A 15,910-nucleotide genomic window follows, 5' to 3' on the forward strand; every position below is an offset into this window, starting at 1 on the left:
AAGTTGTATTTATAGATGCAATAATTTTAAGTGCACTGTCCATATATTTAACCCCTCTTTGCTGTATTTATTATTTCTCCCACATTTTCCTTATTTTAATACTGATGGTGTTTTTTTCCCCCCCTTCTGCTGGAGAAATGAGCTCTTAAGTGAATTTACTGTGAAAGTGTTTCAGACTTATTTTTGATGTGTTTAGTTTGTTCATAATTAAATAACTCTGAAGCCTTGATATGGACGTTCTTGACATTTTGAGATGACTTAATGCTTGGATCCTGTTAATAGCTCCATTGTATGTTGAATAAACCTTATATCTTTGCCAGAGGGCTGGGTATTACTTAGTTGTGATTCTATCAGTGTGTGGTCAGTTAGGATTCCAAGTCCATTTGTTATTGCTTAGAGTTTTCAGAAGGTTGCCCTGGGTAGCACTAGGTTTTTGATAGTATTCACCATCTGGAGCTGTTGTTTCTAATGTTGGGCTTGGAAGTTTTGTTCTGTTTGCAACAGGATTAGTCATAGCTCAGGTTGGATTGCTGCTTCATTTCTGATATTTCGAGTATTTTTCAGGTCTTTATTCGCAAATTTTATCAGCAAGAAGGCTCTCCTGGGGGCTTCCCTGGTGGCGCAGTGGTTGAGAGTCCGCCTGCCGATGCAGGGGACACGGGTTCGTGCCCCGGTCCGGGAAGATCCCACATGCAGCGGAGCGGCTAGGCCCGTGAGCCATGGCCGCTGAGCCTGTGCATCCCGAGCCTGTGCTCTGCAACGGGAGAGGCCACAACAGTGAGAGGCCTGCGTACCGCAAAAAAAAAAAAAAAAAAAAAAAAGAAGGCTCTCCTGATGGAGACATCACCTCCATTTGTTTGGATTTATGTGGCACTAACAATACCAAGAGGTGTTTAAATTGGCCTTTCAGATCGCCAGGTTTTGAGTTCATCTTAAACACTGGTTCTCAAACTGAAGAATGGATCAGAACCAACTGGATACAGATGTGGGCTCCACCCCCAGATTTTCTAGTTCAGTATGTCTGGAGTGGGGCCTGAGATTTTGCATTTCTAACTAGTTTTAGGTGATGCTGATCAGCTGCTAGTCACTTTGAGAACCACCGCTCTAAGATAAAATTGTCTTATTCTTCTCTAAATTTATAGTACTTAGCATCTGTTATGAAAAGAAATAGGTTCAGGTCTTTGAAAAAAGTATCCAAATCTTAGAATTCTTTCTTTATAAGATGAAAAGGGATTTTTTTCTCTGATTTTGAAAATAATATATGTATATAGTAAAAAATTCAAACTAAAAAGAAACGTTTAAAGATAAAAGTAAAAAATACTTAAAATCCCATTATCAATACAGTAAACTAATTTTGGTATACTTCATTCCAGATGTTTTTCAATCCATTCGTATACATTTATAATCTCACTTAAAATGATTCAGTTTATACCTGGTATTTTGTAATCTATTTCTAAAATTCAGCAATATACATAGACACAGATGTACATCAAATTAGTATTCCATTATATAGACTGCACAATTTATTTAATCAATGATAGTGGTAAACATTTAGATTGTTTCCAATTTTCTAGCAGTTACAAGTTTTTATATTACATCTTTGTACATATGTCTAATCATCTTATGAATTATAAGAAATGGTATTGCTAGGTCAAAGGAGATGTACATTTAAAATTTTGATACATATTGCCAAATTGCCCTTCAGTAAGGTAGTGAATTAACACTTCCAACAAGCTTCCACAGGTTTTGCCTGGAAACTGAAATGGTTTTAAAGATAGTAACTTACTTTATTCCAATCTTCGTATAGTAGAAAATGTTTTTTCTAAGATGGACAATGTCTATTCTTGGAGCAAATAAAAATTCTAATAGTTCTGGGATTGAGAGTCTTTAGTTTTCTATCCCTTCAAATTTCATCATAGTTCTGATAAGATTACTTAATCTTGGTGAGTGGCAGAACACTGTCCCAGATGTACCTTTATATTCATGATACCTTTATATTCATCCCCTTCTGGGATGACAACTGCATTATTTGTCCTTCATTCAAGTTTTGTTGAAAGTTTCTGAGAAGGACCTTTATTGCAGGGTAGGGACAGTCAACATGGTGCTTTAGGAATTCATCTGGTGACCAGTTAAACAACTAAAAATATCCTGAAACTTTAGGGTGTAAAAGGAAACCTTTAAAATAAAAGTCAAACCATCTTTACAGTGATGTAAAAAAAGTTTTTTTTTTTGCTAGTTGTCTATTTTTTGACCATGTATTCCTATCAGTAAACAATGAGCACACTTACCCTCTTTAAGTATATTTATTTATAAATTATATGCAAGTACTAAAATATTGTATGTATATATTTTGTAAAACATACACAGAAAAATAGAAATTTAAAAGGATGAGATTAGGATATTGATAGTAAGGATGCTAATGTTTTCTTTCTGTACTTCTATAGAAACTGCTGCTCTATGCAGGTTTTATTTCTTAAGCATCATTTTCTACAGAGAACAAGGGGCTTCCTGATTTGAGGCATATACCTGAACTGAATTTTTGTAGCTATCATAGTCCTACCAAGCCCAAATACCTATTTTGATATTTTATTCCTAAACCTTATAATGCAATTTATGTTTCTTTAGCTACTTCTGAAAAACTGCAGTTACTTGTAATCACCACAGTGGAGAATGAGAAGGAAGAGGATTTTATTTGTTCCGTTAGGTAGATGGATTTAAAATCATTGATAAAGCATATGTTACTTTTTTTTGTTTGTTTTTGGTACGCAGGCCTCTCACTGTTGTGGCCTCTCCCGTTGCGGAGCGCAGGCTCCGGATGCGCAGGCGCAGTGGCCATGGCTCACGGGCCCAGCCGCTCCGCGGCATGTGGGATCTTCCTGGACCGGGGCACGAACCCGTGTCCCCTGCATCGGTAGGCGTACTCTCAACCACTGCGCCACCAGGGAAGTCCAGAGCATCTGTTACTTTGACTTTAGATCCAGTTCTATTCAAAACCATAGAGTTTATAAAAGTATTGTACAAATCATCTCTTCTCATTTCTCTTTATTACCTGAGTTTTAGTGTGGTGGTTTAGAACCCAGTCCCAGACTCTGGAGTTAGACTAGTTGGATTCCATTTCTAGCTCTGTTGCTTATTCACTGTGTGATCTTGGGTGAGTTACTTTCCCTTTTTGTGCCTTACTTTCCTTACCTGTAAAATGGGGCTATAAGAGCATTCATCTTATGAGGGCTATTGTGAGAAATAATATCTATCTTGTAGTCATGGCTTCTATTAAATGTTTGCTGTTGTACAACTACTATTGATTCATTATTATTAAATTAACCTCAAAGTAATATGAAAAGGAATATTTAACTTAAAATTAAAACTTGACAAATTCACTTATAAATCTCCCACCAGATATTTTGGTATTTTATGACAGGCAGAATGGCATATCTTTCTGGAGTTCTGCTTGGGTTTGAACCCTGGCTTTGTTACTTACTAGCTATATCACCTTGGTCAAATCAACTTGTGTTTGCCTCTGGTTACTCATCATTTAAGTGAGTGATAATAATAGTGCCTTAAAGTTGTCATAAGAATTAAATGAACTGTTACATGTATAGAGGTTAGAAGAATGCCTGGGTATGATGAGAGATCAATGAAATCTATATATTTTATTCTTTACAGTTACTTGAAAGCATATTTGTAAATTTTAATTTTTTTTTTTTTTTTTGCGGTACACGGGCCTCTCACTGTTGTGGCCTCTCCCGTTGCGGAGCACAGGCTCCGGACGCGCAGGCTCAGCAGCCATGGCTCACGGGCCCAGCCGCTCCATGGCATGTGGGATCTTCCCAGACCGGGGCACAAACCCGTGTCCCCTGTATCGGCAGGCGGACTCTCAACCACTGCGCCACCAGGGAAGCCCTGTAAATTAAAATTTTTAAAGTAAATTATTTCGTAAATTCTTTTAATGTTTTTATTTTGTTATATTTATAATTTTTAATGTCTACATAGTATTCTATAATTTTGAGATACTATGAACCCTAAACAATAATTATTTTGCTTCTTTGTTAGAAGTAAGTTGTTTTGTTTTGCTTGTCCCATTTCTTCAAAAAGAAAAAATTCTTTGTTTTTTGCTGTGCCACGTGGCTTGCAGGATCTTAGTTCACTGACCAGGGATTGAACCCATGCCCCCTGCAGTAGAAGCGCGGAGTTCTAATCACTGGACCACCAGGGAATTCCCAAGATTATTCTTCTTGTAAACATTTCAAAAATAGTTTCTTTTAGACTTCCCTGGTGGCGCAGGGGTTAAGAATCTGCCTGCCAATGCAGGGAACACGGGTTAGATCCCTGGTCCAGGAAAATCCCACATGCCACGGAGCAACTAAGTCCGTGCACCACAGCTACTGAGCCTGCGTTCTAGAGCCCGTGAGGCACGTCTACTGAGCCCACGCACCACAACTACTGAAGCCCGCGCACACTGGGCTCGTGTGCTGCAACTACGGGGCTTGCGTACTGCAACTACTGAGCCCGTGTGCTGCAACTACTGAAGCCCACGCACCTAGAGCCCATGCTCCGCAACGAGAAGCCACTGCAATGAGAAACCCGCACACTGCAACGAAGAGTAGCTCCCGCTTGCCACAACTAGAGGAAGCCCATGCGCAGCAACGAAGACCCAAAGCAGCCAAAAAAACAACAAAAGAAGTTTCTTTTACATACATTTTGACATTAAAATGCAATTTTAAACCTTAATTTAGAACACATTTCAAATGATATTGAATGTTAGGCCAAATGACTACATAAAATAATACTTGGAAATAAATTCGTTGCTGTTTTTATATTACTGTCAACTTTTTCTCATTTACCTAGTTGCATAGGCTTTTATGTTACTGTTGCTGTCCATCAGTATTGCTGCAAATGGCAACATTTCATTCTTTTTTTATGGCTGAGTAGTATCCTATTGTATATATATGCCACATCTTCTTTATCCATTCATCTGTTGATGGACACTTAGGTTGCTTCCATATCTTGGCAATCGTAAATACAGTAAGTCCCCTACATAAAAATGAGTTCTACTCCAAGAGCGTGTTTGTAAGTCCAGTTTGTTTATAAGTCCAACAAAGTTAGCCTAGGTACCCAACTAACACAATAGGCTATATAGTACTGTACTGTTATAGGTTTATAATACTTTTCACACAAATAATACAATAAAAAAACAAAAAATAAAGAAAACACTTTTAATCTTACAGCACAGTACCTTGAAAAGTACAGTAGTACAGTACAACAGCTGGCATACAGGGGCTGGCATCAAGTGAACAGGCAGGAAGAGTTACTGACTGGAGGAGGGAGAGGAGGGGGGAGATGGTAGAGCTGAAGGATCGTCAGCAATAGACAGAGGGCAAGCTGCAATTTCACTCACGCCTTATGTTGATGGCACAGGTTCTGGTTCCTTGCTGAATTCAGTTCTATCTGCCCTCTTGAAAAAATGATCTAGTGATATCTGGGTAGTAGCTGTTTTTTTCTTGTCATAGATGACATGATAGCACTGGATTGCATTCTGAACGGCTGCTGCAACCTTCGTGTACTGTTCTACGTTCAGGTCCTGTGCCTCAAAAACTAACAGTGCCTCCTCAAATAGAGCTAACTTAGTGATTGGACATGCGAACACACATTCGTGTCTTTGAAAGTTCACAACTTGAAGGTTCGTATGTAGGGGACTTATTGTAATGCTGCTATGAACATTAGGGTGCATGTATCTTTTCGAATTAGTGTTTTTGTTTTTTTCAGATATATACTCAGGAGTGGAGTTGTTGGGTCGTATGGTAGTTCTATTTTTAGTTTTTTGAGCAACCTCCATACTGTTTTCCCTAGTGGCTGAACCAATTTACATTCCTACCAACAGTGTACAAGGGTTCCTTTTTCTTCAAATTCTCGCCAACATTTGTTATTTGTAGCACGTTGTTATTTTAAGTCAATGTGCTACAGATCTGAGTTTAACTTTTTAAAAGTTAAGAGTATTCAATTTTTATATGCTTTTTTTCTTTTGAATTTATGTAAGGTGAATTGATTCATAAATTTGTGATAAAGTTAAGCATCGTAAAAATCATATATACTTATTTTTCTTTGTTCCATAGAGTTACACAAAATGCGATTCTAATCTTTTATGTTTGTCTTTTCCAACAGGTAAATTTTTGGGGTGGAAAATGGCAAAATTTACTAAGTTTACATCTCTAGAAGTGTTCTTTTAAATTTAATTGTTTGGTTTATAAACGTTTCTTAAATGTCTACTCTGTCAATTACTGTTAGTCCCAAGGGACATGAAGATAAAAATTAGAGAACATAGTTTATTGGGAATTTCTTTGGCAGATTCTTAAGTTGAAAAATTAGGTTTGAGTAATTTTTTTATAATGTCAGAATTTTTTTTCATGGAAAACAACTGTTCACAAAATATTATAAATATGGGAAGTAAAATTAGTTTTATCATCCTTTTTGTGGTTAGTTTTTTTCTGTTGGGGTGGGGATAAGGATGAAACAAAATTCTCCATATGCTGAAAATTAACTGAAGCTGGATGATAGGTACATGGTGAGAGATTCAGTTAACCTAGAACTTAAATCAAGTGAAATATTGTTTTGGCAGGTATAGTATTTTGATCCAGTTTAGTATTTCTAGAAAATGTATTGGTCTAATTTGTGGTAAATTTATTCTTTGTGATTTAGCATTTAACTCAGTTTGTGTTTTGGTAAAATTAATATCTAGTTCTGAATTAACTGAATAATGAGAAAATAGATTATTAAAAATGAACATGGAAATAATATGTTACTTAACATTAAGCATGTTTTCCTTTTTCTTTTCAATACACAGAATATATTAAGAATTCTTCTGGTGTTTTCTAGGTAATTTTGCATTATGGAAAATTTCAAGCATGCACAAAAGTAGAGAGTCTGGTGTAATACTTACCTGTTTAGCTAATAAAGGAAGGTTGAAGGGGGTTTGGCTTAATTTTGCTGGACTGTACAAATGTAAGGGGAGGCAATGCAGGCTATCAACTTGATGGCCTTATCCATAGATAATAAAAGGTAAGATGATAGTTTTAAAATCACTATATAGAGCCAGTTTTACATTTAATTAAAGGCAGTGGTGGACTGTCGTATCCTTGAAGCTCATTTTAAACTGCGTTTCATGTAAGAGAGTAAACTGAGACCCAAAGAGGTAAAGTAAATTGCTTAAGGTCCCAGAGTTTAGTTAGCTGGAGAGTTTGGATTTAAGTTTCTAGTTTCTCTAACCCAAATCTGGTGACTTTTCTTCTTAACTTTGGCTATTGGCAAAATATATTGTTTTAGCTATACTTTATATAGCCTTGAGTTTATGATAATTTTTCCTAGTGGTGCTATGTTGGAATGACTCCTTGAGAGAGTCCTTAAATTTCTGTTTTTTAACTTAGTCTTTTCCCTCCAAATTCATCTCAAACTTAGTCCCGCCTCCTCCTCTAATAAAATATTCAAATTCTAGACCATTTACCCTTCCTCTGCTTTTGTATTCTTCTATATAGAGACCTTCTCTTATCTTTTCTTGTCTATTACCCACATTGAGCTAAACAATTTTGGGAAGTTCTTTATGTCTAGCTAGAGTTTCTTCCTTTAATGAGGGAATCAGAGAAAAAAGGGACATTTTTGTCAGGACCAGGTATAGCAAGAAACTGAGATATATAAACAGCTCTTCCCTTGTCCCTTCAGATAAACCACCCTTGCTGAGGAAGAGGACCAGACTAATGCTGCTTGATTAGTATGGGAAAGGATGTACCAAAGAAAATGATGGAGTGATCAGTGGTGCTGCTGGCATCAGGCATGATGATACCAGTTTTGGGATTTCCAGAGGAAGCCATTCCTTTGACTCAGTTCATTCCTCCCATTGTTTATATCTAAAGTCCCCTCCTACAATTAATTTATCCTCCCAGAAGCTTAATTTATCTACTCTATACCTCTTCTCCTTAGAAGTACTGTAGCCTGAGGTATATTTGTACATTATTAGACATGCTTTTTTGGGAAGTTTACTCTGCAGTGTAGCCTCATTCCCTTTTGGTAAATTATCTCCTCTTTTTGGGTGCTCTCCTCCTGTGGTCTAAGTGAAATTGCTTCTGGTTGCAAATTGAGCTAGTTGTGTCCTCTGGCAATAAGAGACCAGTGGGGATGCCTGGGAGACTTCTTCCTCCAAATCTTTACCACGTAGAGTAGCATAGGGATTGTCCTGGTAGAAGGCCTATATGTACTGGTAGGGGAAGGAAGAGGAATACAGAGACATGAAAGTAGGGGTGAAGAGAGAAATTTATTTGTTAAATAATTATTTAGTGCCTAATATGTGTTCAGGATGGAGAGATGAATAAAATAGGTCCCTGTTCTTGAAGAGCACATTGTCTAGTGGGGAAGAGGATTATGTAGACATCTAATTATGATATAATAAGTATATGTATTTATAAGGGAGGACAGATAAAATAGTAATTAATTCTTTGAAGTAGAGGTACTTTTTGAGCTGCACCTGAGATAATGAACTCAAATTATTTTTAAATAAGGAAGCATATTAATTTCCTATGGCTGCTGTAACAAATTACCACAAATTTAAAACAGCACACATTTATTATCTTATAGTTCTGTAGTTCAGAAGTGTGACATGAGTCTCACTGAGCTAAAATCAAGGTGTCAGCAGTTCCTTTCTGGGGGCTCCAGGGGAGAATTCGTTTCCTTGCCTTTTCCTTCTTTTGGAGGCCATCTACATTCCCTGGCTTGTGGCCCCCTTCCTCTGTATTCAAAGTCAGCAACAGAGCCCCTCTCTCTGACCCTGCTTCCATCCTCATACCTCTCTCTCAGAGTCTCATCTTCTTTCTCCCTCTTCCACTTTTCAAAACCCTTATAATTACTTTGGGTCCACCTGGATAATACAGGTTAATCACCCTATCTCACAGCTGACTAGCAAATTCAGTTCCTCCTTAGTTCCCTTTTGACATGTAGCCTAGTGTATTCATGGGCCTCTTTGGGGGGGCCATTACACTGCTTACCACAGGAAAGGATAGTTTTTTTTGTTTTGTTTTTTTTTTGCAGTACGCGGGCCTCTCACCATTGTGGCCTCTCCCGTTGTGGAGCACAGGCTCGGGACGCGCAGGCTCAGTGGCCATGGCTCACGGGACCAGCCGCTCCGCGGCATGTGGAATCTTCCTGGACCAGGGCATGAACCTGTGTCCCCTGCAGCGGCAGGCGGACTCTCAACCGCTGCGCCACCAGGGAAGCCCGGAAAGGATAGTTTTTATGTCATTCCTCTGTTTAAAAACTTGGTTAACTTATTGCTAACAAAAGAGATTTTTTGGGGGGGGCAGAATCCAAATGTGATGAAATGTATGATTCCTTTCACTATAATAATGATCACATAGTTTTGGGATGGCCTCTTAGAGGGCTAGTTTGGCTTTGAAGGCCTTTTCAATCTAGCCCTAGTCTAACTCTAGCTCTCCCCTTCCTCCGACCCTATCTCCCAACCCATGTAATCTTTCTAGCTTAGTGCTTCTCAAACCTGGCTGTACCTCAGAAACATCTGTGAAATGGTATAAAATTATATATCCAAGACTCAGTCCCTTTCCAGCCAGGGTTGAGAATCACTGATTCAGCCACACTGGATTGTTATTCCTGGAGGATTTCATCTTTTTCCTTTATTCCCCTCACCTCCACTGGATAAATTCCCAGTATTTTTTCGAGGCCCAAGTGAGATGGCGCCTCTTCTGTGATGTTTCCCTTACTTAGTTCCTATTAGAACTTCTCTGTTATTTCTTTTCACTTAGATTTCACACTTTTTATTATTTGTTATAGCAATTAGCTCATTATGTTTAGTTCACATTTGTTTCCTGAACAGGTTATGAATTCCTTGTTTCTAGCACCTACTACAGTAAATGAGTCATGTTAGGTACTCAGTGTTTATTTTGATCATTTGTCAAATAAAAGTCACTGAACTCATTCATCTGCTTATGGTTAGGTCATAACATAGCAGTACCTTCTCTAGGAAGTGAATAAAGGAAAGAGATTTATAAAGTGGTAGGAAATGATTAAATTGTTTTTGATTATTGGTGTACTTTAAATGAATAAGCTTTTTTTTTTCTGTTTGTAGCTCCGCATCTCATCAAAGTATCTGGGTGACATTCACCAAATTTCAAAATTACCTTTGGGATTGTTTGACATTGACTTTGGGGAGCTCTGGAGAGAGGATCACCTGAAAACTAGATAATCATTGCAGAGCAGCTGATACTGAGTTAGGTTAAGAGGCCCATGTGACTGCCAGTTTGGAGAGTCAAGTCATACATATTTAAGATGCCATACACAGAGAAACAACAGTTTCAAATATGAGCTCCAAATCAAAGGTCAAATGATGGATTATCTATGTTTTATCAAAATTTAGCTGCTCCTAACAAGGGCGGATGTATATAGCATGAGATAGGATTTCTGTTTATATCACGGCTAATGAGTATACTGAGCAACATGGCAGTGGTCAGTGGGAGGGCAATTAGTTGTTCATAAATTAGTATTCATCTCTCATCCGTAATACCAAGGAACACCTCCCTTTTGGAGTGAGATTTAGAGCAGTTTCTGCTGGTACACCATGGCTCCAGTGAAGAGACTGAGGCTGAACTTAGTTTTCTCAGTGTTCCTTCTCTTCCATTTTATTTTGGAAGAGTTTGAGATGGATAGGTGTTAGCTCTTCTCTAAATGTTTAATAGAATTCGCCTGTGAAGCCATCTGGTCCTGGGCTTTTGTTTGTTGGAAGATTTTTAATCACAGTCTCAAGTTCAGTGCTTGTGATTGGTCTGTTTATATTTTCTGTTTCTTCCTGGTTCAGTCGCGGAAGGTTGTGCTTTTCTAAAAATGTTTCCATTTCTTCCAGGTTGTCCATATTATTGGCATAGAGTTGCTTGTAGTAATCTCTCATGATCCTTTGTATTTCTGCAGTGTCCATTGTTACTTTTCCTTTTTCATTTCTAATTCTATTGATTTGAGTCTTCTCCCTTTTTTCATGATGAGTCTGGCTAATGGTTTATCAATTTTGTTTATCTTCTCAAAGAACCAGCTTTTAGTTTTATTGATCTTTGCTATTTCCTTCATTTTTGTTTCATTTATTTCTGCTCTCATCTTTATGATTTCTTTCCTTCTGCTAACTTTGGTTTTTTTTTGTTTTGTTTTTCTTTCTCTAATTGCTTTAGGTGTAAGGTTAGGTTGTTTATTTGAGATGTTTTTTGTTTCTTGAGGTAGGATTGTATTGCTATAAACTTCCCTCTTAGAACTGCTTTTCCTGCATCCCGTAAGTTTTGTGTTTTCATTGTCATTTGTTTCTAGGTATTTTTTTGACTTCCTCTTTGATTTCTTCAGTGACCTCTTGGTCATTAAGTAGTGGATTGTTTACCTCCATGTGTTTGTAGTTTGTACAGATTTTTTTCCTGTGATTGATATCTAGTCTCATAGCGTTTTGGTCAGAAAAGATACTTGATATGATTTCAGTGTTCTTAAATTTACCAAGGCTTGATTTGTGACTCCAGATATGATCTATCCTGGAGAATGTTCTATGAGCACTTGTGAAGAATGTGTATTCTGTTGTTTTTGGATGGAATGTCCTATAAATATCAATTAAGTCCATCTTGCTTAATGTGTCATTTAAAGCTTTTGTTTCCTTATTTATTTTCATTTTGGATGATCTGTCCATTGGTGAAAGTAGGGTGTTAAAGTCCCCTACTATGATTGTATTACTGTCGATTTCCCCTTTTATGGCTGTTAGCATTTGACTTATGTATTGAGGTGCTCCTACGTTGGTTGCGTAAGTACTTAAAATTGTTATATCTTCTTTGATTGGTCTCTTGATCATTATGTAGTGTCCTTATTTGTCTCTTGTAATAGTCTTTATTTTAAAGTCTGTTTTGTCTGATATGATAATTCCTACTCCAGCTTTCTTTTGCTTTTCATTTGCATGGAGTATCTTTTTCCATCGCCACACTTTCACTCTGTATGGGTCCCTAGGTCTGAAGTGGGTCTGTTGTAGACAGCATATATACAGGCCTTGTTTCTGTATCCATTCAGCCAGGCTGTCTTTTGGTTGGAGCATTTAATCTATTTACATTTAAGGTAATTATCGATATGTATGTTCCTATTACCATTTTCTTAATTGTTTTGGGTTAATTATTGTACATCTTTTCCTTCTGTTGTGTTTCCTGCCTAGCGAAGTTCCTTTAGCATTTGTTGTAAAGCTGGTTTGGTGGTGCTGAATTCTCTTAGCTTTTCCTTGTGCGTAAAGGTTTTAATTTCCCAGTCGAATCTGAATGAGATCCTTGCTGGATAGAGTAATCTTGGTTGTAGGCTTTTCCCTTTCATCACTTTAAGTATGTCCTGCCACTCCCTTCTGGCTTGCAGAGTTTCTGCTGAAAGATCCACTGTTAACCTTATGGGGATTCCATTGTATGTTATTTGTTGTTTTTCCCTGCTGCTTTTAATATTTTTTCTTTGTGTTTAATTTTTGAAAGTTTGATTAATATATGTCTTGGTGTGTTTCTCCTTGGATTTATCCTGTATGGGACTGCCTGTGCTTCCTGGACTTGATTTACTGTTTCCTTTCCCATATTAGGGAAGTTTTCAACTATAATCTCTTCAGATATTTTCTCAGTCCCTTTCTTTTTCTCTTCTTCTTTTGGGACCCCTGTAATTCGAATGTTGGTGCATGTAATGTCCTGGAGGTCTCTAAGACTGTCCTCAATTCTTTTCATTCTTTTTTCTTTATTCTGCTCTGAAGTAGTTATTTCCACTCTTTTATCTTCCAGGTCAATTATCCGTTCTTCTGCCCCAGTTATTCTGCTATTGATCCCTTCTAGAGAATTTAAAATTTCATTTATTGTGTTCATCATTGTTTGTTTGCTCTTTATTTCTTCTAGGTGCTTGTTAAACATTTCTTGTATTTTCTCCATTCTATTTCCAAGATTTTGGATCATCTTTTTTTTTTTTTTTTTTTTGCGTTATGCGGGCCTCTCACTGTTGTGGCCTCTCCCGTTGCGGAGCACAGGCTCCGGACGCGCAGGCCCAGCGGCCATGGCTCACGGGCCCAGCCGCTCCGCGGCACGTGGGATCCTCCCGGACCGGGGCACGAACCCGTGGCCCCTGCATCGGCAGGCGGACTCTCAACCACTGCGCCACCAGGGAAGCCCTGGATCATCTTTACTATTATTACTCTGAATCCTTATTCAGGTAGAGTACCTGTGTCCTCTTCATTTGTTTGGTCTGGTGGGTTTTTACCTTGCTCCTTCATATGCTGTGTGTTTCTCTGCTTCTCATTTTGCTTCACTTACTGTGTGTGGGGCTTCCTTTTCACAGGCGACAGGTGTGTAGTTCCCGTTGTTTTTGTTGTCTGCCCCCAGTGGCTAAGGTTGATTCAGTGGGTTGTGTAGGCTTCCTGGTGGAGGGGACTGGTGCCTGTGTTCTGGAGGATGAGGCCGGATCTTATCTTTCTGGTGGGCAGGACTGCGTCCTGTGGTGTGTTTTGGCGGGTCTGTGACCTTATTATGATTTTAGGTAGCCTCTCTGCTAATGGGTGGGATTGTGTTCCTGTCTTGCTAGTTGTTTGGCATAGGGTGTCCAGCACTGTAGCTTGCTGGTCGTTGAGTGGAGCTGGGTCTTAGTGTTGAGACGGAGATCTCTGGGAGACCTTTCGTCATTATATGGAGCTGGGGGTCTCTGGTGGACCAATGTCTTGAATTCGGCTCTCCCACCTCAGAGACACAGGCCTGACACCTGGCCCAAGTACCACACTGCTCAGAAGAAAAGGGAGAAAAAAAGAAAGAAAGAAAGGAAGGAAGGGAGGGAGGGAGGGAGGGAGGGAGGGAGGGAGGGAGGAAGGAAGGAAGGAAGGAAGGGAGAAGTTATTAAATTAAAAAATAAAAAATAATTGTTCACAATAAAGAAAAGGACTTCCCTGGTGGCTCAGTGGTTGGGAATCCGCCTGCCAGTGCAGGGGACACGGGTTCAAGCCCTGGTCCGGGAAGATCCCACATGCTGCAGAGCAACTGGGCGCATGCGCCACAACTACTGAGCCTGCCCTCTGGAGCCTGCGAGCCACGGCTGCTGAGGCCTGCATGCCTGGAGCCCGTGCTCTGCAACGGGAGAGGCCACTACGGTGGGGGGCCCGTGCACCGCAGCGAGGAGTAGCCCCCGCTCGCCTCAAATGGAGAGGGCCTGCGAGCAGCAGCGGAGACCCAATGCAACTAAAAATAAATAATAATAAATTAATTTAAAAAATAAAGAAGATAAAAGAAAGAAGAGAGCAACCAAACCAAAAAACAAATCCACTAATGATAACAAGCGCTAAAAAATATACTAAAAAAAAAACAAATCCCGAAAAACAAAAAAAACGGACAGACAGAAGAACCCTAGGACAAATGGTAAAAGCAAAGCTATACAGACAAAATCACACAAAGAATCATACACATACACACTCACAAAAAAAGAAAAAGGAAAAAAAGAATATATATCGTTGCTCCCAAAGTCCACTGCCTCAATTTTGGGATGATTCATTGTCTATTCAGGTATTTCACAGATGCAGGGTACATCAAGTTGATCGTGGAGATTTAATCCGCTGCTCCTGAGGCTGCTGGGAGAAATTTCTGTTTCTCTTCTTCATTCACACAGCTCCCGGGGTTCAGCTTTGGATTTGGCCCCGCCTCTGCGTGTAGGTGGCCTGAGGGCGTCTGTTCTTCACTCAGACAGGACGGGGTTAAAGTAGCAGCTGATTAGGGGCCTCTGGCTCACTCAGGCTGGGGGGAGGGGGGGTACGGATGCGGGGCGAGCCTGCGGCAGCAGAGGCCGGCGTGACGTTGCGCCAGACTGAGGCACGCCGTGCGTTCTCCTGGGGAAGTTGTCCCTGGATCACGGGACCCTGGCAGTGGTGGGCTGCACAGGCTCTGGGAAGGGGAGGTGTGGATAGTGACCTGTGCTTGCACACAGGCTTTTTGGTGGCTGCAGCAGCATCCTCAGCGTTTCTTTCCCATCTCTGGGGTCCGTGCTGACAGCCGCGGCTTGCACCCGTCTCTGGAGCTCCTTTAAGCAGCGCTCTTAATCCCCTCTCCTCACACACCCCGAAACAACGGTGTCTTGCCTCTTAGGCAGTTCCAGACATTTTCCCGGACTCCCTCCCGCCTAGCTGTGGCGCACTAGCATCCTTCAGTCTGTGTTTGCGCAGCCAACCCGGATCTGATCTCCCAGCCCCTACCCGTCCCAGCTGGCGTGTGAGCAGACAAGCCTCTCGGGCTGGTGAGTGCTGGTCGACATCGATCCTCTGTGTGGGAATCTCTCCACTTTGCCCTATGCACCCCTGTTGCTGCGCTCTCCTCCATGGCTCCGAAGCTTCCCCCCTACGCCACCCGCAGTCTCCGCCTGTGAAGGGGCTTCCTAGTGTGTGGAAACCTTTCCTCCTTCACAGCTCCCTCCCACTGGTGCGGGTCCTGTCCCTATTCTTTTGTCTGTTTTTTCTTTTGCCCTACCCAGGTGCGTGGGGAGTTTCTTGCCTTTGGGGAAGTCTGAGGTCTTCTGCCAGCGTTCAGTACGTGTTCTATAGGAGTGGTTCCACATGTAGATGTATTTCTGATGTATTTGTGGGAAGGAAAGTGATCTCCCCGTCTCACTCCTCCGTCATCTTGAAGGTCTCCCTGCGTTGGGTCTTTGTTGCCGCGCGCGCGGGCTTGCTTTAGTTGTGTTGATCAGGGGCTACTCTTTGTTGCGGTGCGCAGCTTTCTCATTGCGGCAGCTTCTCTTGTTGCAGAGCATGGGCTCTAGGCGCGCGGGCTCTCGAGCGCACGCTCAGTAGTTGTGGCACACGGGCTTAGCTGCTGCGCGGCATGTGGAATCTTCCCGGACCAGGGCTTGAACCCGTGTC

The 15,910-nt window shown here is 40.4% G+C and overlaps 1 protein-coding gene across 21 annotated transcripts in view; it reads left to right on the plus strand.

Annotated features, from left to right (window-relative positions):
* EXOC6B (exocyst complex component 6B) overlaps window positions 1-15,910 on the plus strand; it is a 703,642-nt gene that overhangs the window by 24,776 nt on the left and 662,956 nt on the right. For 15 of the 21 annotated variants that reach the window (XM_089922293.1, XM_089922294.1, XM_089922289.1 and 12 more), the window contains one exon: window positions 9,070-13,230. The exons of 5 other annotated variants lie outside the window; for them this stretch is intronic. In XM_089922293.1, coding sequence (XP_089778419.1) covers window positions 13,004-13,230 — 227 coding nt within the window. In that variant the 5' untranslated portion in view covers window positions 9,070-13,003. Of the gene's footprint in view, window positions 1-9,069; window positions 13,231-13,897; window positions 15,289-15,910 lie in introns of those variants that run through there. One more of the 21 variants, XM_089922296.1, reaches the window with a different exon arrangement.

The sequence above is a fragment of the Delphinapterus leucas genome, chromosome 13 (assembly GCF_059928025.1).
Source record: "Delphinapterus leucas isolate spDelLeu-1000000601 "Yukka" chromosome 13, BTC_Dleu_Yukka2, whole genome shotgun sequence".
Classification (NCBI taxonomy): Eukaryota; Metazoa; Chordata; class Mammalia; order Artiodactyla; family Monodontidae; genus Delphinapterus; species Delphinapterus leucas.